Source organism: Tetrao urogallus, assembly GCF_951394365.1.
Source record: "Tetrao urogallus genome assembly, contig: scaffold_183, whole genome shotgun sequence".
In the NCBI taxonomy this organism is placed as follows: Eukaryota; Metazoa; Chordata; class Aves; order Galliformes; family Phasianidae; genus Tetrao; species Tetrao urogallus.
This window is the reverse complement of record NW_027639035.1, coordinates 410-20,000: the sequence shown is the minus strand read 5'-3', so window position 1 is coordinate 20,000 and position 19,591 is coordinate 410. Positions and strand designations below refer to the sequence as shown.

At 66.7% G+C, this 19,591-nt stretch overlaps 1 protein-coding gene across 1 annotated transcript in view; it reads right to left on the bottom strand.

Moving 5' to 3' along the window:
• The window catches only part of BAHCC1 (BAH domain and coiled-coil containing 1), a gene marked incomplete at its 3' end in the record, with an annotated part of 21,108 nt that extends 2,401 nt beyond the window's left edge, over positions 1-18,707 (bottom strand). Inside the window, 25 exon segments of the mRNA XM_079551044.1 lie at positions 1-688; positions 1,145-1,318; positions 1,399-1,521; positions 1,601-1,709; positions 2,009-2,084; positions 2,171-2,415; positions 2,486-2,593; positions 2,840-3,174; positions 3,261-3,425; positions 3,932-4,178; positions 4,265-4,376; positions 4,957-5,058; positions 5,467-5,603; positions 5,688-5,872; positions 7,015-7,713; positions 7,789-8,146; positions 8,284-8,474; positions 8,813-8,971; positions 9,064-9,272; positions 9,382-9,487; positions 9,559-11,226; positions 11,620-11,754; positions 12,499-12,678; positions 18,467-18,508; positions 18,511-18,707. The exon segment at positions 1-688 is cut by the window's left edge and continues 442 nt beyond it. Coding sequence (XP_079407170.1) covers positions 1-688; positions 1,145-1,318; positions 1,399-1,521; positions 1,601-1,709; positions 2,009-2,084; positions 2,171-2,415; positions 2,486-2,593; positions 2,840-3,174; positions 3,261-3,425; positions 3,932-4,178; positions 4,265-4,376; positions 4,957-5,058; positions 5,467-5,603; positions 5,688-5,872; positions 7,015-7,713; positions 7,789-8,146; positions 8,284-8,474; positions 8,813-8,971; positions 9,064-9,272; positions 9,382-9,487; positions 9,559-11,226; positions 11,620-11,754; positions 12,499-12,678; positions 18,467-18,508; positions 18,511-18,625 — 6,668 coding nt within the window. The 5' untranslated portion in view covers positions 18,626-18,707.
• Between the last annotated feature and the right edge of the window lie 884 nt (positions 18,708-19,591).

Below are 19,591 nucleotides of genomic sequence, written 5' to 3'. Positions count from 1 at the left end.
CCCGCATCCTCCTCCTCATCCATGTCCGAGTACGAGCTGTGGCAGTCGCTGTCGCAGTTCAGGCTGAACTCGGCCTGACCCGAGTACTTCCGCAGCGCCAGCCCCACGGGCAGCGGGTGCACGGCCGCCCTCCCCTTCCTCTCCTTGCCCAGCGCCGAGTGCGCGTAGCTGCTGGCCAGCGGCCGCTCCAGCTTGGCCCCAAAGTCCTTCTCGCCCAGCAGCAGGGCCTTGCAGTTCTTGTTCTTGGGGGACGTCACCCCTTCGTGGTCCAGCTTCACCAGGAACTCGCTGCCAGCCCTGCGCCGGCTGCCTTTGCCCATCTCAGCCTCCAGCCGCTCCGCCTTCTTGCAGCGCAGCAGCTTCTGCGTGGTCGGCAGCACCAGCCCGGCGCCGGCTCCGAAGGACGCGTAGGAGCTGGCGATGCGGCTGAACGAGTCGGCCCCGAAGCCGTTGCCGAAGACGGGAGCGGCGACGTGGTGGTGCACGGGGAACAGGGCCTCCTTGGCACGCAGCTTCTTGGTGCTGCCATTCACCTGGAAGAGGTTCTGCAGCACGGCCGTGCCTTTGCTCGCCGCCTTCCGCTTCGTCTGTGCCACCGCCGACCAGCTGAGCAGAGGGCCGCCCCGCCGCCCCAGCGGCTCCCCCAGCGCCGGCGCACGGCTGCCCGACAGCAGCTCCAGGGCTTTGCCTGAGGGGGGACGGCGGTCGCAGCCTCAGTTCCGAACCGCATCCCCTCCTCCTGTGCCCCTGCCTCTCCTCCCCATGCCTGCGTCTTTCCCTGCCCCCCCTCTCCCTGCCCGCATCCCCGACTCCTGCTAACCTCCCCATCTGCATTCCCTCCTTCCCTGCATGCCTTCTCCATGCCCGCATCCTCGCGTCCCCTCTCTTCTCCTTTCTGTGCCTGCATCCCCTTTCCCTGCATCCCTCCATCTCCCCCCCATGCCTACCTCCCCACATCCCCTCTCCCTGTCTTCTCCCCTCCTCCACGCCACCAACCTCACAACTTCCTCTGTCCACCCGCACCCCACCAACTCTCACATCCCACCACGCTGCCCCACGCCTGCATCTCTGCTCCTCCACAACATCCCCTCCCTCACTGTTGCTAACGCCCAGCCACCCCATACTTGTACCCCCCACCCCATACCGCTTTTCTCCTTGCAGATCGCCTTCTTGCCCGAACTCCTGGGGCCCTTGGGGCCGTCGTGCCTCTCGGTGCACAGTCCGGGGGGCAGCTCACCAGGAGAAGCCACATCACCACAGGAGCGCTTGTTCCGCCGGCACGAGCTGGACACCAGCAGCGCAGGGGACGGCTCTGTGCCTGCAGGCAGAGCGGGGCTCAGCGCTATCCCCACACCATCCCCACAGCCCCATCCACCATCCCCATCCCATCCCACTCACACTGGATCTTGAAGTCAGGCGGCAGCAGACGGATGTTGGACACGGCGATGTGCCCCGTGTCCCCATCATCGAACTCCACCATCACCGCCTCGGGGTCGTCCTCCTCCTCGTCGCTGGAGGAGCCTGCGGCAGAGCAGGACGTGGGGCCGGGGCTGGACAGGGCCGTGCCCCCCACCCCGCTGCTGCCTCCACCACCCCTCACCTTGCACCACGTTCCCTGGGTACAGGCAGCGTGACTTCTGGCTCCAGTAGGCGCAGACGCGGGTGCCGGGAGGAAGGCTGCGCCGTGACTGTGGCCGTACGTCCAGGACCTGTGGGCAGCACCGGGCTGTGTGAGCCCTGTCCCCATCCCCATCCTTGTCCCCAAAGCCATTCCCCATCCCCATCCCTTTAGCTACTTGGCTGGACCTGAAGACATTTGCACTAGGTGAACTTTGAAGGTTCCTTTCAATGGAATCATTCCTTTCCATGCCGTGCCATTCCATTCCATCCTATCCCACACCATTCCAAGCTATTCCACATCCATATCCCCATCCCCGTCACCAATCCTATCCCCATCCCCATCCCCATCCCCATCCCCATCCCCATCCCCATCCCCATCCCCACTCACTGCCTCCTGCAGCAGCTGTTCCTGTGAGTAGATGCGCTGCCGGTTCCCCCTCTCACCCTCGATGACGATGCTGTATCTGGGGAGAGGCAGGTGACAGAAGGGCTCAGCACTGCCACCCCACACCCCGCAGCTCTCCATCCCGCAGCCCCTGGCCCCACTCACATGTCGGGGGGCTGGATGGTGCGCACGCTGCCGGCATACAGCAGGCTGTCTTCCTTGGGGATGAGGATGTGCAGCCCGTCCCGCAGGTCTTCCTTCTGGATGGCGCAGGTGTGGAGTGGGGGGGAGCGGCGCCCGCCTGCGCTGCCCTCCTCCTCCTCCTCCGAGAAGCTGCTGTTGTCGTCGAAGTCGAAGTCGTCCTCCACGGTGAAGCTCTCCAGCAGCTTGCTGACCGCCCGGCCCTTGCACTGTGGGACGGGAGCTCAGTGCGTGTGGGGGACACGGGTGCGGGGGCACGCTATTTGCGGGGCTGCTCACCTGCTTGCTGGCCACTTTGCTCTTCACCTTGCCCAGCTTCTTGCCCTTGCTCAGGATGGTTTTGGCACTCCGGGGTGAGAGGGCCAGCGAAAGGGCCCCGTTCTTCCGCTGCAGTGCGGGGACAGGAGGCTCAGACCCATTGGGGAGGGTCCCAGCACTCAGCCCTACCCCAGCCCCACACAGTGCCACCTGTGCCCCACCGACACATGCATCCCTTGTAAGCCCCACACCCGCGCTTCCTTTGCCATTCCCAGTCCCACGGGTAACCCAAACCCCCACACCCTGCAGTCCCTCTGCCATCCCCAACAGCACTGACACCCGATGGCCCCCAGCACCCCCCAGCCTTGCGCTCACCCGCAGTGCTGACTGCAGCACTTTGCTCTTGCGTGTGGCCTTCTTGAGCCGCTCACTGGCCAGCCGTGCGCCGTCCTCCCTCGCCCCAAAGTGCCGGGGGTCTGCAGCACCAAACAGGCTGCAGGCAGAGGGGGGGGCGGCGGAGCTGGGGCCGCCGGTTACGGCCGCTCGGAGGCTTTCTTTGGGTTTTGCCTTCAGCTTCTTCTTGCTGCTCCCCTCCTCGCAGCCGCCCGCTTTGCGCCGTGCCGGCACCTTCTCCAGCTTGCCGGCACCCGGCTTGCCAGGCCGCCGCTTGATCTTCACCTCGCCCTCAGGGCTGCCCAGGCGGCACGGACCTGGAGGTTTTGGGGGGGACAGGAATCAGCTCCCTCCGTCACCACTCAGGGGTTCTCCAAACCCCATCCTCCCCAAGTTCTGTTACCTAGCAGCCCCTGCCTTTCCTTCTTCTTCTTCGCCTTCTCGTTGGCCTCCATCTTCACCACAGAGGACGGGGAGGGCCCCAGCACAGCCATGGGCACTGAGGGCAGCAGAGCCAGGTCGGGCTCCTCATCCCCATCATCGCTGTCTGAGTCCTCGTTGTGCCCATCTGCAAGGTGGGGGGACAGGGCTGAAGGACCCCTTGTGCCCTGCGGTGGCCCCAAGCACCCCCTGTGCTGGGCAGGGTGAGAGGTGGGTCCCAGTCCTTGCGGGTACCCGGGTACAAGCGGTCCCTGAGTGTGTGTGCAGCCTCCATGTAGCATCAAGCTCCCACTGCAACAGTCCCTGGATTGCAGCAGTCCCATCCCCTTGCTCCAAGCAGCCTCTCCATGCTGCGCAGCTCACTGCATGAGCCCAGACCCATATGGGAACCCCCCAGGTAATGCAGGGTCCCCTTCAGCCCCATGCCAGACACCCCCAGCCCCACACGAGGCCATCCCCGCTCCATGTGGGACACCCCAGCCCCGTGCCAGACTCCAAACCCGAGTGGGATGCCCTCAGCCCCACAGAGGACCCCCCCAACTCCATGCAGGACCCCTCAGCCCCATGTGAGACGTTCCCAGCCCCACGTGAGACACTCCCAGTCCCACGCAGGACCCCCATCCCTCTCCTTACCTTTGAAGCCAGGGATCTCACAGGGGTCGGGCTCCTGGGGCTGGTACTTGGCTGTGCCCTTGGAGCTCTTGGGGCGAGACAGCTTCTTCTGGATGCGGCCGCCAGGGTTGGGCTCTTTCCGTCGGAAGGGGCTGATGCCAGCAGGGAGCCCTTTGCTCTTCACTTTCTGCTTCAGCTGCGACACTTTGTGAGCCACCTTACAGGCCAGCTTGCTCTGCGCGCTGCTCTTCTTGCACCGCACCTTCTCCTGCGGGGAGAAGTGAACGGGGACGCTCAGGATGGGCGGCAGCCCCTCACCCCGCAGAGCCCGGCCCCGCGGTGGGGTGCACTCACCGCAGCCCCCGCCATGGCTCCGTACTGCTGCTCCAGTTTGCTGCGCTTCTTCTTGGGCTGGGGCTCGGCGCGCAGCTCGGCACACAGCAGGGACAGGCTGCTCTGCACCGCCCTGCGGGAGCGCGCCGTGGGCACCCACCGTCCCCCCTCGACCCGCACACCCCTCCTATTCTTTCCCCCCGCAACCTTCACTCTCTTAAACGTTTCGTGACATAAAACCTCCAGATTAATTTTTTTCTTTTTTTTTCCCTCTGTCTTAATTGAAGGAACCATTTAGTGCAGATTTAACTATTATTACCAAATCATCGGGCCTGATGCCGCGCGCGCACACACACTCCAATCGTGTTTGGACTAGCTCGGAGGATTTATGCAAATGGGCCTGTCGGGAGAGGCAATTTGTAGCAGAGAAGGACAATTATACAGGGCCCGTGAGTGTGAAAACGACTGCGCCGGGCGGCTAATGGATAATAATAAAGCGCCGGCAGCAATGAACACCACTGCAGCGTGACCAATGACTTTATACAGCGCAGATAAAGAGGCTTTTATGCAACGCTGCTCCCGCGTCCGGGCGGGGGGAGGCCCAGGGATGGAGACCCCCGCAGCCAGGGACGGCCCCACCACCCCCATCATAGGGTCGGTCCCCTCTGTCCCCAGCGCGGGGACAGGCGGGCGCGCACCCCCCGCTCACTCACTTGACCTTGCGGCTCTCGGCCCGGCCCAGCGTGCTGCAGTGCTTGCGCTTCCTCGGCCGCCCCGGCCCGCGCCGCGCCGGGCTCCGCGAGCTCTCGTCACGCCTGCAGCCGCGGGGCGAAACCGGGGGCAGCCTGAGCCGGGCTGAGTACGGCCGGAGCTCAGTGCACCGATGGGCGCCGCCCGCACGATGCTCAGCGCGGCCCCGAGCGATGCCACGGGGCTGAGAACGGCCCCAACTCGTCGCATCGCTGAGCACCAGCCGTGATACCGCCGGGCTGAGCGCGGCGCTCACAACTCATCGCACTGATGAGCGCCGCCCTTGCGGCGTCGCCGGGCTGAGCACAGCCCCCAACTCATCGCACCGCTGGGCGCTGTGCCTTGATGCCGTCGGGCTGAGCACTGCCTCCTACTCACTGCACCGGTGACAACCATGCAGCCCCCAGTCCCAACCTCGGGGCCGCATCCCCCCCCCCCCGCCCCGCAGGATAGGGATGGGGATGAGGACCTACTCGTGGTCGTGCCGCCGCTGCAGCTTCACCAGCTCACGCTGCTTCTCCTTGTAACGCCGCTGCAGCTCAGCCAGCCGCATCCGCACCTCCACCTCCTGAGTGTTGAGCTGCTCAATGGCCGCCTTCAGCGGGCACACCTGGGGATGGGGACACGGCCGTTCGCCCCGGGCACGGCTCACCCGGCACGGCACGGCGGTGTGGGGCGGGGGGCGCTCACTCACCGCCTTGGTTTTGGGGGTCCAGGTGTACTTGCGGCGCGGCACGCGGGCACGGGGCGGCGGGGAGGCGGGCAGAGGGCTGAGTGCTGGGGGGCTGCCCTCCCGGCTGGCTGCCTCCACTAGAGACCAGGCGGCTGCCACCGTGGCCAGGTTCTGTAGGTTGAAGGCCAGCAGGTCCTCGTCCTCCCCTGCCAAGAGCTGAGGTCAGTGGGGATGCACCAGAACCCCCCCTGTCCCATCTCAGCACACGCTGCACTGGAGTGGCACCGATCACACATGTGGGGGCAGCACCTACGGGTGGGTTTAGGGAGCATTCCCAGAGGCTTGCGGATCCGGGGGCATGCAGGGCACACAGGGGTCTGTGGGGTACGGGGTGCTGCATGCTCACACTGCCACAGCACATCCACAGAGCACGGGGATGGCACAAAGGGCGCAGTGTGTCCCCAGAGCGCTGCAGGGACGGGTGCATGGGAACAGCCAGCGATGAACTCATCGGTGTACAGAGCCAAGGCCAGGGTGGGGAGGGACGCAGTGATGCTCCCCTACCAGAGCTCCATCTGTGGGAGGGGGATCCGTGGGGACTCCATGGCCCCCACACACAGACGCACAGCCCTATAGCAAGGTACAGCCAGCACCGAGCATGCGGGGCCCCGCGGCCGCCCGCCCGCTGCAGAGGCGCTGGGGAGATGCCAGGGCCTTCCCTGCAGGGGCCCCTGGGATTCCCTGGGGAAGCCGAGCTGGGAGGGAATCCCGGCGCCTGTCTGGAGCCAGCGCTGGAGCAGAGCCCCAAAGACGGACCCGGGCTGTGAGCAGGGCCCTGCTGTTGGGCACCGTGCTGCTGCAGCTCACCACGTGCAAAAGGCACACGCAGCCCCGCACAGCAAAGACGTGATTCAAACACGCACAAAGCCCCGAGCCGCAGACAGTGCAAGCGTGCAAAAAAGCCCTGCACTGCAAATATACAGATGATGCACACACAAGCTCTGCAGCGGAAACACGCACACGGTCCTGCTCTGCAATACGAGCACAGTGCTGCGCTGTGAGCAGGCACAGCTCGCGCATGCAGCGCTGCGCTGTGAAGGCACACAAAGCCCTGCACTGCCAGCACGGCATTCACACGGCCCTGTGCTGTGAATGCACACTGCGAGCGTGCACACAGCCCCTCCTCTGCTGCACGGCACGCGCTCTGCCCAGCACAGCCCTGCACACACGCTGCAGCCCCTCCACTGCACGACCTCTGCGTTGCATGCACCGCGCTGAGAATCATCCCTGGGAGGCACCGGGGGGGGGGGGGCACAGCAATGGGGAGGGGGCGCACAGGGCTGCTCACCTTCCATGGCCAAGTCACAGCGGCGTTGGCGCAGCTCCAGTTCGGCCAGCTCGCTGAGCAGCGCGATGCCAGGCAGTCCCACGGTGCAGGGTGCAGGAGAAGGGGGTGCTGGGGGGGGCTCCCCGGGGGACCCCAGCGCTGGCAGCTCCCCCAGGTCGATGCCAGCGGCGATGAGAACCTCCAGCCCTCCTGTGCAGCACTGCTGCATGCTGGGTGCACGGCTGGGGCCGTCGCCCTCCTCCTCCTCATCACAGCTGCCCTCTGGCCCTGAGCCTTCGCTGTCACCTTCTTCCTCTTCTTCATCCTCTTCCTCCTCCTCTTCCTCCTCGCCATCCGGGGGGCCCAGCGGGGAGGATCCCTCTGTGGGCACCGGGTGCTGCTGCTCTACAGAGCTCTGCTCCAACGCCGCTGCTGTTTCCCTGCACGCCCCAAAGTTCTCTTCTCCGGGCACAGCGCCCGGCGCCGCAGCCAGCAGCAGGTGGTGCCGGTGCAGCACGGCACCCGGACCCTCGGCTGCAGCCCCCGTGGATGGCAGCTCCCGCGCAGCAACGGGCTCCTCGGCGGGGCTGAAGGTCCGTGACTGCTCGGGCTCAGCTGGCGGGGAGCCCGCCTGCATGGTGTCGGGGTCGGCGGGCTCGGCAGGGGGCACCTCCGAGAAGCCCATGCTGGACGCGGGGTAGCTGTACCCTGGGGGCAGGTCTGCGGGAACGAGTGATGCTCAGTGCGAGCTCAGAGCCCATCCCCACCTCCTCCTCCTCACTGCCGTGCCCCTACCTGGCTCCAGGGACTTGGGGTAGTCACGGGGCGGCTGTCCCTCCCCACGCTTGTCCTCGCCGTCGCTGCCCTTGCTCTGCACGGGGACGGGGCTGTCAGCCGGGGAGCGCGGGGCCACAGCAGAGCTGGCAGTGGGGCAGACGGGTAAAGTGCAGGGGGCCGTGGGGAGCGCCACGGGGCACTTGGCCGGGTGCCGCAGGGCCGGGGAGTGGCAGCAAGGGGACAGCTTGGGAGGCCCAGGTGCAGCCGAGGACATGCCCTTGGCCGGGGGGTTTAAGGCAACTGCTTTGTGAGAGGGCTTCAGGGGCTTCTCGGGACCCACGTTCTCCAGCTCCAGGGGCTGCTCCTCCGGCTTGCGCTGCGGGGAATGAGGTCAGCATGTGTCCCTGCAACACATCCAGCCCCGCATCCCACCCAGCAGCATCCCACCTCACCGCCCCAGCCCCACGTCCCACCCCAACGCAGCCCCCACGCATCCCCACGGCCCCGTGGCACCTGGACGTGAGCCTGGCGCTGGATCTCGAGGGCCTGGGCCGCCCGCTGCTGCTGCAGGGCGTAGAGCTCCTGCTGTCGCAGGAACTGGGAGCGCGAGTACACAGGCAGCTGCCCCGTGTGCTGCAGGTGGGCGCTGGGACCCCGGCCTGGGTACATGGGGGGCCACAGTGACGCCTGGTCCATCACGTCAGCTGCAAGCAGTGGTGGGGGGAGGAGGAGTCAAGCGTGGACCCAAGAGAGGGTCATCCTGCAGACCCCGAAGGTGCATTCCCTCTCACCCTGCACCCAGAAGGACCCCCCATCTTCCACCCTTGCACCACAGCTGCACCCACATGGACCTCCCCATTGTCCATTCCTGAACCTCCCCCAGCACAGATGAGGACTTGGGATGGGGTCACCCTGCAGGTCCTAAACACACAGCCCCAGAATCCCATCACTTACCCCTGCACCCCCAACATCACCCCAAGGCCCCCCCAAAGCACAAAGCGAGGATGCCCCGCAGTCACCCCCCCACACCCACCAGCCTCACCCAGCGTGTGGGGGGTGCCGTGGGTGGGGGGCTCGGTGGGCAGGATGACGAGCTGGGTGGGGGGCTCCTGGGAGAGGGGGAAGACGGGCTGCATGGTGCTGGGCATGGAGGTGGGGAAGGCGGGTGGCAGGTTCTGGTGCAGCGCGGGGTGGCCAATGCCTGGGGAGGGGGGAGAGGGGCAAAAGGGGGCTGTCAGCAGTGGGGTGAGGGGGGCAACCCCATGCTCCCATGTCCCCCCAAGTGGCACCGACCGTAGGAGTGCCCCCCCATCCAGATGGAGGGGCTGCGGGTGCGGGGCAGCCAATGCGTGTGCGCCGGGTGTGCGTGGGCAGCCGGGTCCCCCCCGAGCTGCCCTGCTGGCAACGAGGAGCCCCCCGCCATCATCAGGTGGGGGGTGAGGTCTCCGGGACAACCCCCCGAGGGGTGCATCCGTGCAAACTCCACCAGCTCCTTGTTGTCCCTGCAGGGAGAAACAGACCTCGGTGGCATCGAGTGGCACTGGGCCACACTCAGGTGGGTGACACCGTAAAGGGGAGCCCCATTCCCATCCCCCCTGGCGTGGCACTCACTGGAGCAGCAGCTCTCGTCCCGGCAGCCCCAGGCGCTCCTCACAGAGCCGTCCCCTCTCCTCCTCTGCCTCCAGGTCGATGACGTGCATGGGCCGCGTGGTGCCGGCTGTGAGAAGACAGAGAGGTGAGCACGGCCCCAAAGGGACCCCCGGCCCCCCACCGCCCCCCAGCCCTTACCTTTGATGCCAGCGGCCGTCCTGCCCTGCCGGCTGGACCCACTGCCATAGGAAGGCTCAGGACGGCTCAGTGTATCCTTCTGCCGTGCCACGGCCACAGCGATGCCCACCGGTGGCTGCCGCACCTCACCCTCGCCGTGCCCCAGCTCGTGCTCACGGCTTCGGGCGCAGTCTGGCAGCTCCGGCTGCCCCTTGGCCGGGGGGGGGAACTTGGCATCCTGGTGGGCGCAGCTGCCCTTGATGCCGCCCAGCCCCACGAAGGGAGCGGCCTTCTGACCCACGATAAGTGCTTGGTTGCTGTACTTGAGGAGATTCTTCATGGCCGAGACCTCATCCGGGGGGGTGGGCATATCCTGGCTCAGCACCGAGCCCTGAGTCATCAGTGCAGCCTGCTGCAGACCCGTGCCAAAGGGGTCCAGGTAGGAACCCTTCCTCTCCTCCGCCATGCCCATGGGGGGGCCCTGGCCCTGCACGCCCCAGGGGGGCAGGGGGGGTGCGGTGTAACCCAGCGAGTTCAGCTCCAGACCTTTGTGCTGACCCTCGGACTGTTCCGCCTCGGCGCCGGTGCCGTGCTGTTGGTGCCGGATCCGCGCCACCTTCTGCGGGGGGGGCTCCTTGGGGCCCTTCTCTAAAGTGCAGCAGGAGGGGCCCAGCTTGGCGCCCAGCGGCTCGCCGTGGTGTGGGGCGCGGGCGCAGTCGGGGGCAGGCGGCACCTCGAAGTACCCCTTCTCCAGGGTGCCCTTGGGCGGGGGGCCGAGGGCACCATAGGGGGCCCCCTCGGCCGCTCCCCCGCCCCCCAGGTACTCCAAGCCCTTCAGCCGCGCGCCGGGGCCGCCCCACTCCATCCTGCGCTCGGCTTTGCCCTCGGCTTTGCCGTGGTGGAACGCAGCCCCGTAGGCAGCGCCGGGGTTTTCGCTGTCGCCGTGCCGCTCCTTGCTCTCGGCGCGCTCCATCCCGCAGCCCTCGGCCGCCACCTGGAAGGAGCGGCTCTTGTCCGTCAGGTGTCCCACCGAAGGCACGAAGGTGGCACCGCTCAGCTTCAGCTCCCGCCCGCCCTTCTCCGGCAGCGGGCACAGCACGTCGGGGCCGGCGTGCAGCTGCAGACAGGGGAAGGAACCGGCGGCCGCGGCGCCGAGCGGGGCCGGACCAGCGGGCACGGCGTAGGAAACGGCGTGGTGCAGCATCTGCCGCCGCTCCAGGCACTCTCCGTACGCCGGGGGGGCTTCGGGGGCGGCGGGCTCACGGCACGGCTCCTTGGCGCAGCGCACGGCGCGGGGCAGAGCGCTGCCGGCACAGCTGGGCAGCGCGGCGCGGCCGTCGCCCTCCAGCCCCTTGGCACCCAGCAGGCAGGAGGGCAGGTGCTTGGCGCCCGCCCGGGGGGGCAGCCCCTCCTTGCAGTGCCCCTCGGGTGGCACCGGCAGCACGGCGCGGTGCCGCTCCTTGCCGTCGTCCTCCGGCACCCGTTCCTTGCCGTCCGCTTTGCTCGCCTTCTCCTTGGCCGCAAGGAAGCGGTCGTAGTCCTTGGGGGTCTTGGGCAGGGGGCCGGCGTCGCGCTCGCGGCTGCAGGAGCCGGCGGGGGGGCCGGGGGCGGCGCGGGCGATGCCGGGGAAGCCGTGGCCGGCGGGAAGCAGGGCGGGCTGGGCGGGCAGGTTGCGCAGGTAGAAGTTATCTGCGGGGCGAGAGGAGCGGGTCAGCCCCCCTCCGGCACAGCGCAGCGTGTGCGTCCGCGGCCGTGCCAGCGCCCCGCTAACGAGAGGAGGAGCGCGGGGAAAGGCACGGCCTAATTAGCTCCATTACCCACCCAAACAATGCTCCCTATTAAGCGCCCGCCACAATATTTTGAAAAGCGAGAGTGGCAGCTGGGACGGCTGCCCACCACCCTGCGCCCACGGCTCCGCTCCATCCCGGGCACACGGCACCTGCTCCAGCAACAGCCCTCCGGGGGCACCCAGGGATGGGCACCGCGTCCCTGCACGCAGCACTGCGTCCTGCAGCCCCCACGCTGCAGGACGAATCCCCCGCAGGCACCGCAGCGCCATTCCCAGTGCCACTCCGGTGCCACCCTGGTACCTGCCTTTCTGGCTCTCATAGAAGCGGTGCTGGCTGTAGAGGACGTTGCTGTTCCCGTGGTGGTCCAGGTGGCTCATGGGCAGGAAGGTGGACGCCAGGCTCCCGGAGAAGCGGGGGTACCCCGGTGCTGTGGGGGGTGCAGCGGTCAGGGGGCCGCTTGCTGCACGGTGCCACCCATCGTGATGCACACACGTGTGCCATACGTGCACCTCTCCGTGCACGCTCTGCCCTCACCTCGCCACGCAGGGGCCGTGATCCCATCCCAACATACACCCCCTGCTCAGGGCAGCCCGGCACAGCGTGGAACTCCCCAACCCGGCCGAGCCATCCGTCAGCCGCGTGTGCTGCCCGGTCCCCCCCGGCCCCCCCTGTGCGGCACGCAGGCCCCGGCACGCCGGCAGCCAGCTGGCAGCCACTCAAACTACCAGCTGGGCCGGGAGCCAGGGCCCTGCGCCAGCACCACCGCCCCACGCCTTAACTCTGTCGGCCCCCGCTCAGGTGGGGCTGGGGCAACGGCGTGCCGGGGGGACACCGCAGGGCCGCCCCCTCCCACCGCAGCCCCGATGAACCGCAGCTGCAGCTCATCACGGCACAGCGGTGGTTCCCATCATCCCAGCTCTCCACTGCACATGCAGCACCCAGGGGTCCCGCAGCACCTCCAGCATCTGAGTGCACCCCCAGACTCAGCACCGCAGAGTGCCCACCGGTGCCATGAGCTGCCTGGGCTTCAGCCCAGCTCTGTGCACAGTGCTGGGGGACAGCACCTTCGTCTGCAGCCCCACAGCACCCCCTGCATGCAGCACACCAAGCCTTGTCCTGTTCTGGGAGGGGGGGTCTGTGGGGTGTGCTTCCCCCTGCACAGCTCACTCACCTTCATGGGAGTGTGAGAACCAGATCTGGGAGGTGCCGGAGTGCGGCCCGCGGAAAGCCGGCTCTGGGGGGGAAGCGGTGGGGCCCGAAGGGTGGCTGGGGGCCCCCGAGCCCAGGCTGCCACTCAGGAAGCTCCCCATGAAGGACGAGGCGGGTGCACTCCCCATCAGTCCGCTCCCTGCTGCGGGGTGAGAGAAGACAGTCAGGGGGTGCCCTGAGCCATGCCTTGCACCCGCATCCTCAGCTCCCGCCGTGCTGGTACAGTCACTCACCCCCTGCGCTTGCACAGCTGTGCGCAGACACCTGTTGCAGGGCATCAGGAGGGCATCCCTTGTGCATGCACGCTGCTTGTGCACACACATCTCGTGCACGCACACTTGACCACACATCTCCCCGGTGTGATTGCACGAGGAGTGCCCATGCCCTGCCCCCGTGTGTGCACCCCATGCGCATGCAGCTCCCTGTGACCCCAGCACCGAGCTGCTGTGGGCAACCCCTTGCTGTGCCGTGCTGTGCCAAGCCAGACAGATGGGGTACACGGAACCATGCTGCTCCCAGTAGGGCAGCTGCCAGCCGCAGCAGCCGGAGCGCTGCCAGTGCCCGGGAGGCGGTGACACAAAGGCTGGGGACATGGGGACGGTCGCCTGTGACCGGGGCACGGCTCCTTGGAGCAACGCCGGTGCATCAGGCGCTGCTTTGTCAGTGTGCATGTGTGTGTCCATGCACACGTGTGCAGGGAGAACAGCACAGCAGAGGACGGGGAAGGCAGAGGGCAGCCCCCGCCCTGCGGCCTGGGGGGCACTGGGCGCCCCGCAGGGACACCCCTGCCCCGTTCTTCGGGCCAAGCTGTGAGGTCATGGTGGAAACATCGCAGCCGGTAGCCAGCAGCCCCTCCACGCTTGGCGCCGCTCCTGCCTGCATGTGTTTGCCGACGTGGGCTGGCGGGGCCGCGGCCGCTCGGCCCTTCCCTGGCTCGGCACGGCTCGGCACGGCTCGGCACAGAGGACCGGTGCTGGCCGCCCGCCCGGCCGGTGCAGGAAGTGATGCTTTGCTTTCTAAGCCTGCCCACGCTCCCCGGCTAATCCTGCCGGGATGCCTCTGGGATGAGTGTCGGGGATGTGGTTTCAGGCAGCTCGCTCCTTCCTGCGCCGGCCGTCAGGGCCGCGTGGGTCGGGGGCACGGCCGCAGCCCGCTGTGGCCCTGGGAACGGCCCCCACACCTGGGTCGGGACGCGGCACTGCGGTGACGGAGCAGAGGGACCGTGGTGCGGAGCTGGGAACGGCGACGCAGTGAGCTCGGCAGGAAGCCGAGGGTTCCAGAAGGAGCCTCTTCTGGAAGCTGTGAAACAGGCTGTGAAAAACACACAGCACACACACGGGGCCGGAGCGCACCCTCCCTGCGCGTCCCACCCATGACTCACGCCCCCTGGCACGGATGGGTCCCCAGGCGCATGCAGGCCCCCACGTTCCCACCCCGCTCGCACGCTCGGCTCTGCTCGAAGCCCTTCCCACGGCCTCGGCTCTCCCAGTGCGGGGCTGTGGGACGAAGGGCTGCTGAGGCCGTGCCGAACTCTCATCTCACCTCACAGCCACGCAGCACAAGGCAGTGCCATCCCACAGCCCCTCGGCCGGGAACTCCCTGGCATCGCTGCCCGTACCCCGAGGCCAGCGCTGTGACTCAGCCCTGCGGGCACCGCTCGCAGCTCTGCACCAAACTCCCCACACTGACAGCCAGCAGGGCCAGGACTCAGGGCACAGCCGTGGGGTCATCCCCGGTGTGCCCGCATCTGTGCCAACCATACCACGGCACACAGCCGCTTGTGTCCCACTGCCACTGCAGCATGAGAAAGGAAACTGAGGCGCAGTGGGGACATAGAGTCGGATTTGGGATCCCCCAATCGAGGCTGGACTGGACAGAGGAAAGGGTTAAAAGCGGAGCTCACCGCACTGCGTTCTGATCCCCGGCCAAACCGCGGGGGCCGGGAAGCCCGTGGGGAGCATGGGGGTTTTTCTGCAGGACAGCCCCAAGCCACCACCGGGTCACCACAGCACCGAGCACGCCCAGCCTCAGCGCGACCCGCAGGGATGGGCAGTGGGGGGTCAGGAAGGGTGTGAGCCCCCCCAGCGCCGCACTTCGCCCCCGCGCCCAGCCCGGCGCAGATGAGAATGCGTTGGGAAGACAGAAAAGTTTCCCCTGGTGCTGAGCGGGGCCGCAGGAGACTCCGGCCACATCTGCTCTGGTCGAGCTGCTTGCTGGGCGCCCGCCCGGAACGGGGCGCGGGGCCACGGGCACACAACCAAAGCAGCGCTGCCGGGAAAGGGAGGGGGTCCCCGGCCGTGCTCCCACGCAGCATCCCTCCCTTTTTCCCTCCCTCCCTCTCTCTATGGGAAGGCCCTGGCTTTTCCCACGCCCCACTGCTCCCAACCTCACCGAGGCACGGGGGTCACGCACACCACGCTCCTGTACAAGGGTCACCCCCTCCAGCCCCCCTCGGGACGCAGCGGGGCCACAAGGACACGGGGCTGGAAGAGGGGCACTGCCCCCAGGATGCTGTCACCGCGGTGTCCCCGGGGCTGCCCCACGTGAGCGTCTGCGACGTGCGCACCCCGTGGGGTTGGGTTACTCCCTCGGCTATTTCAGGGCTGGAACATTCCTAGCGGGGCCGTGGCTGGGGCTGCACGCCGAGACGCGGGGCTGGAGGGGACCCTCCCCCACCGGGGTCACCGGGACAGCACACATGGGACGTGGCACATGAGGCTGAGGGCACAGCGGAGCCCTGGACCCCTCTCTGGGGACACCCCCCCCCTGCACGGCCCCCTCCTCATCCCAGCACGATGACAACACCGCGGTCATTAATAACCCCACGTCTGCCAGACAGCCCTGGAGGTGCCACTCCCAGCCCTGGGGACCTCACGGGGAGGTGCTGGGGATGCCCCCCCCCCCCCCACATCGCGCTCCCCTCCACGCAAAGCGCATTTTAACCCAACGTGGCCCCTTTAAATATTTGGCAAATAGCAAATAAGTGTAATATAATTTCCCCGCCGTTATAATTTAAGATTAATCCATATTGTTATGGCACTAAATAAATGCTGTAATATTGAAACGCCGTTCAAATTAGCTTGACAGAGTGCCAGAAGTACAATTAAAATGTTATCCGATGGGTAATCACAAGGCAGTCTCTCCGTGCTAAGTGCCACTTGCAATCTGTCGTCTTTTGACGGAGGGAAGGGGAGGACGGAGCAGAGCAGGGGCTGCACGCCGGCTCGCCGTGTGGGCGCACGCTGCTCCATGCGCGCCGCTCACGAGGACGGTGCAAGCTCCTTGCACGACTGAAGCACGCTGCACGGTTGGCACGCCGCTCGGCACGCTGCCGTCGCACACCGTGAACCCCCCACTGCCGGAGAGGCCATTTTGGGAGCAGCTCCGTGCCCTACAATAGGATGGGGCCGCGGGGAAGCCAGGAAGGTGCGGGGCTCTCCGTCCCCCCTCTCAGCCCTATTCACCCCATGCAAATCCCCTCGCGCAAAGCGGTAGCAAACCTCACCCTGTGCATGCACTGGGGTCCCTATGCACAAAGCAGAGGCGAAGGCAGCGAAGCACTGCACCCCTGCCACGGGTCGCTGCCGGGCCCAGGAGACCCCCGGGTGTCCCAGCAGGGCTGAGTGCTGTCGGTGCCGGGGTTGGAGGCGCAGCTCCGTGCCCATCTGTTTCGTTTTACGGAGCGGATAAAGAAGAACTCCAAGAATGAGATTATTGGGTGAGTGTTTATTTACCCGCTATCGCGGGCAGGAGGGAGGGGCCGCAGTTCAAAGCCCGTGCGAATCTTTGCAAAGTCACTCCATCGCCAAATCTGCTATTTTTACGTCCCGCTAGCACTGCCCGCTCGGCTGTCGGCACGGGGACACGGAGCGCCTGGGGGGGGGGGGGGCAGGAGGATCTGAGGGGTTGTGGAGAACTGCAGCCCTGGGCCCTCCCTCTGGGCTCAGCCCTGAGCCCCCAGCGCTGTCCCCAGGCGCCCCCCCCAGCCCACGCCACAGGGTCACCGCCTGAGCGCCGGAGGACAAAGGAGGGATGAGGGGGGAGGGATGGAGGGAGAGGACACGCAACCCCCCCGCCCCCCCGTTGGATCCCAATCCCACCCCGTGCACAGATGGAGCCACCCCAGCACGATTCCACGAGATTCGGGTTTCTCAGCCATCCTGCTTTCCTTTTCCCCGACACATGTGCGCTCTCCGCCCCCCCCCAACCCCGCAGTAATCTTCCGCAGAAGTGTCACTAATAAGGAGTAGACAAGTTAATCTCAAAATCTGTTTTAACTTTGACACCTACTTTTCAGAACGCGGAGCGATCCCAGCACCGCAGCCCCCACGGCCCTGCATAGCTCCAAGCCCCGCTCCAGGCGAACCCCCCCTGAACCCCCCATGGCGGGGCCACGAGGCCAAGCAGAATCGCCCCCATCCCCACCTGTTTTAGGACCCAGCCCTGTCCCAGCAGCGCTCGGCCCGAACCTGGAATGCAACGCACAGCTGTGGGGAGGAGAGCGCAGCACCGGGGCTGCAAACCGCACGGCGGCACCGGGGTGCAAAACAGCAGCTGGGTGCAAAGCAGGAGAAGGTTGCAAAGCAGGAGAAGGTTGCAAAGCAGCATCGGGGCCACGGAGCACCGGCAGCATTGCAAACCCGGACTGCGTGGTTGGGATGCAGAACAGCACCGCACGGCCGGGCCGCAAAGCGGCACCGCGATGCAAAGCGGCGTAGGGCTGCAGCCCGGTCGCAAAGCAGTGCAGGGGTTGCAGCGTGTCCGTGCTGCAGAGCAGTCCTGCTGGCAGCACAGCTCTGTGCCGCTGCGCCGCGATCCCGGCTGGGGGTTAATCCATAAATACATCAGAAGGGCAAAAATCGCAGCCCTGACGCCGCTCCGGCCGCGTTTCCCACCCTCAGCTCATCCTGGGGGTGCTTCCCTCTCACCCCCTCGCCCCCCATCCCCATATCAATGCTGCTGAGCCCCCCCGGCCCATCTCACATCCAAAAGCAGCCGCCATCCGACGCGCCGCTCCGCCACAACCGCGCGGCCCTCAGCGACGCCTTTCACCAAACAACGCTACAACATTATTTCTCCCCCCCATTTTTTTTCTTTTGCCTCTCCTTTAAACCCCCTTTCTCAGGGTTCCTTCCGAACCCCCCCAGCCCCGCTCAGCAGTGCCTCCTGGGAGCTGTAGTCCGACCCGGAGCCATTTGGGGAGCTCCGTTGCCCGCAGTGCCGGCGCTGCTCAGCCCCGCGCGGCGGCTGAACGGCTCCGGTGCCAACAGCGCCGAATATTTTTAGCTCTTTCTGTTGTTGGCTTTGGCTTCTTTTTTTCTTTCCTTTTTTTTTTTTTTTTTTTTTTTTTTTCTCCTTTCCCTTTCCCTCTTCCACCCCCCTTCTTTTTTTTTTTTTATTTTTTTTTATTTTTATGAAATAATAATAATAATAATAATTCATGCCACGGTATTTTTAGCCCCAGCTCCGCGCTACGCCTCGCAGCACCGCTCTGCTTTCGGACTCCCAATGTATTTCCCTCCCCTCCCCAACCTCCGGGGCCGCTCCACGGCCGCAGCCACAAAGCGAAACCGCTCCGGAGGGGTCCGTTCCGCGTCCCCCCCTTCACCCGCAGCCCCCCCGGCGCGGCCCGGCCGTGCCCCCCGCCCTAATCCACGCACTAATTGTAATCCCATTACAGCAGAGCGAATTCGAGCCGGGCAGCAAAACGGCGACGGGAGCCGCGGCTCCGCGTCCCCCCGCACCGCGCACAAAGCCGCGGCCGCGCTCCGCCGCATTCTTTTTCCACCGCCCATAACAGCGCCCTTGTTCTCCCGCAGCACCCCGCACCCCTTCATAAAAAATTATTCCTTTTATTATTTTTTTTTTTCCTCCCTGAATTTAATTCCTCAACCTCCCCCCCGCCCCCCCACCTCAACGCAGCCGCTGACCTGAGTGCGTGGCCATGGAGATGGGCGCGGGGAAGAACTTGGCGGCTGGAAGGGGCCGGGGGGCGCCGAGCCCGGGCCGCGCCCCGCACCGTGCCGCTGTCCGAGGCCGCCCCGCTCCGGCAGCAGCCGCGGGGCGGGCGCGAAGTCGCGGCCGTCCATGGCGGGGCGCGGGCCGGGGCTCTCAGCGCCGCTCCGGGCCGGGCCGGGCGTCGCGGGGCGCGCAGCGCAGGGCCGGAGCTGCGGGCTCATGGTGCTGCGCTCCTGGGAACGAGAGAGAAAGCAGAGCGTGAGCGCGGCCTGTCCCCGCGACCCCAGCCCGACCCGCATTCCCGCCGCCGGATTCCCCGAGCCCGGAGCCGCCGATATCCCCGCCGCTCCCGGTTCGCGGCTCCGTGTTTCCCCGCCGCTCCGCCGCACGATTCCGCGCTCGTTCCGCCGCTCCCGGCGCGCCGTTCCCGCTTCTCCCGATCCGCGATCCCGGCGCTGCGCGGTCCGTAATTTCCCCGAATCTCCGGCGCTCCGCGGAACCGATTTTCCTTCCCCTCCCGCTTCCCGGCCCCCGTTTCCCCTCTCCCCGCCGCACCACCCCTCGTTTTTCCGCTACTCCCGCCGCGTTCTCCCCGTTCTCCAGCCGTTCCCCGACACGAACCGCCCCGCCGTCCCCGCTCCCCGGCGCGCCGCTCGGCACGGCCGCGTTTCCCCGCGCCCCGCATCCCCGCGGTGCCATCCCCGGCTCTAGCCGCCCTCCTTCGGGCCGGTCTTTCCCGTTCTCTCGGTGCCGCCGCTCGGAGGCCGCACAAAGCGCCGGGGCCCGTCGGGGCTTTGCATTGTTCTCGGCGGCGGCGGTCGGGCCGATCCCGCGGGGTGGCGGCACCGGGCCGGGCGGGCGGCGGCGAACAAAGAGAGAGAGCGGAGCGGAGCGGGGCGCCGGGACCCCCGCGGCCCCTCCCGAGCGCGGACGGCCGCGGGGCGCTCGGCGGGGGAGAAGGGAGCGAGCGGAAAAATGTGTATTTAAAAATAACAACCATCATCATAGAACGAAATAAAAAAATCCAAACATAAAAAAAAAAGAAAAAATACTAAAAGCGACGCAAGGAAAAAAAAAAAAAAAAAAAAGCAAACAAA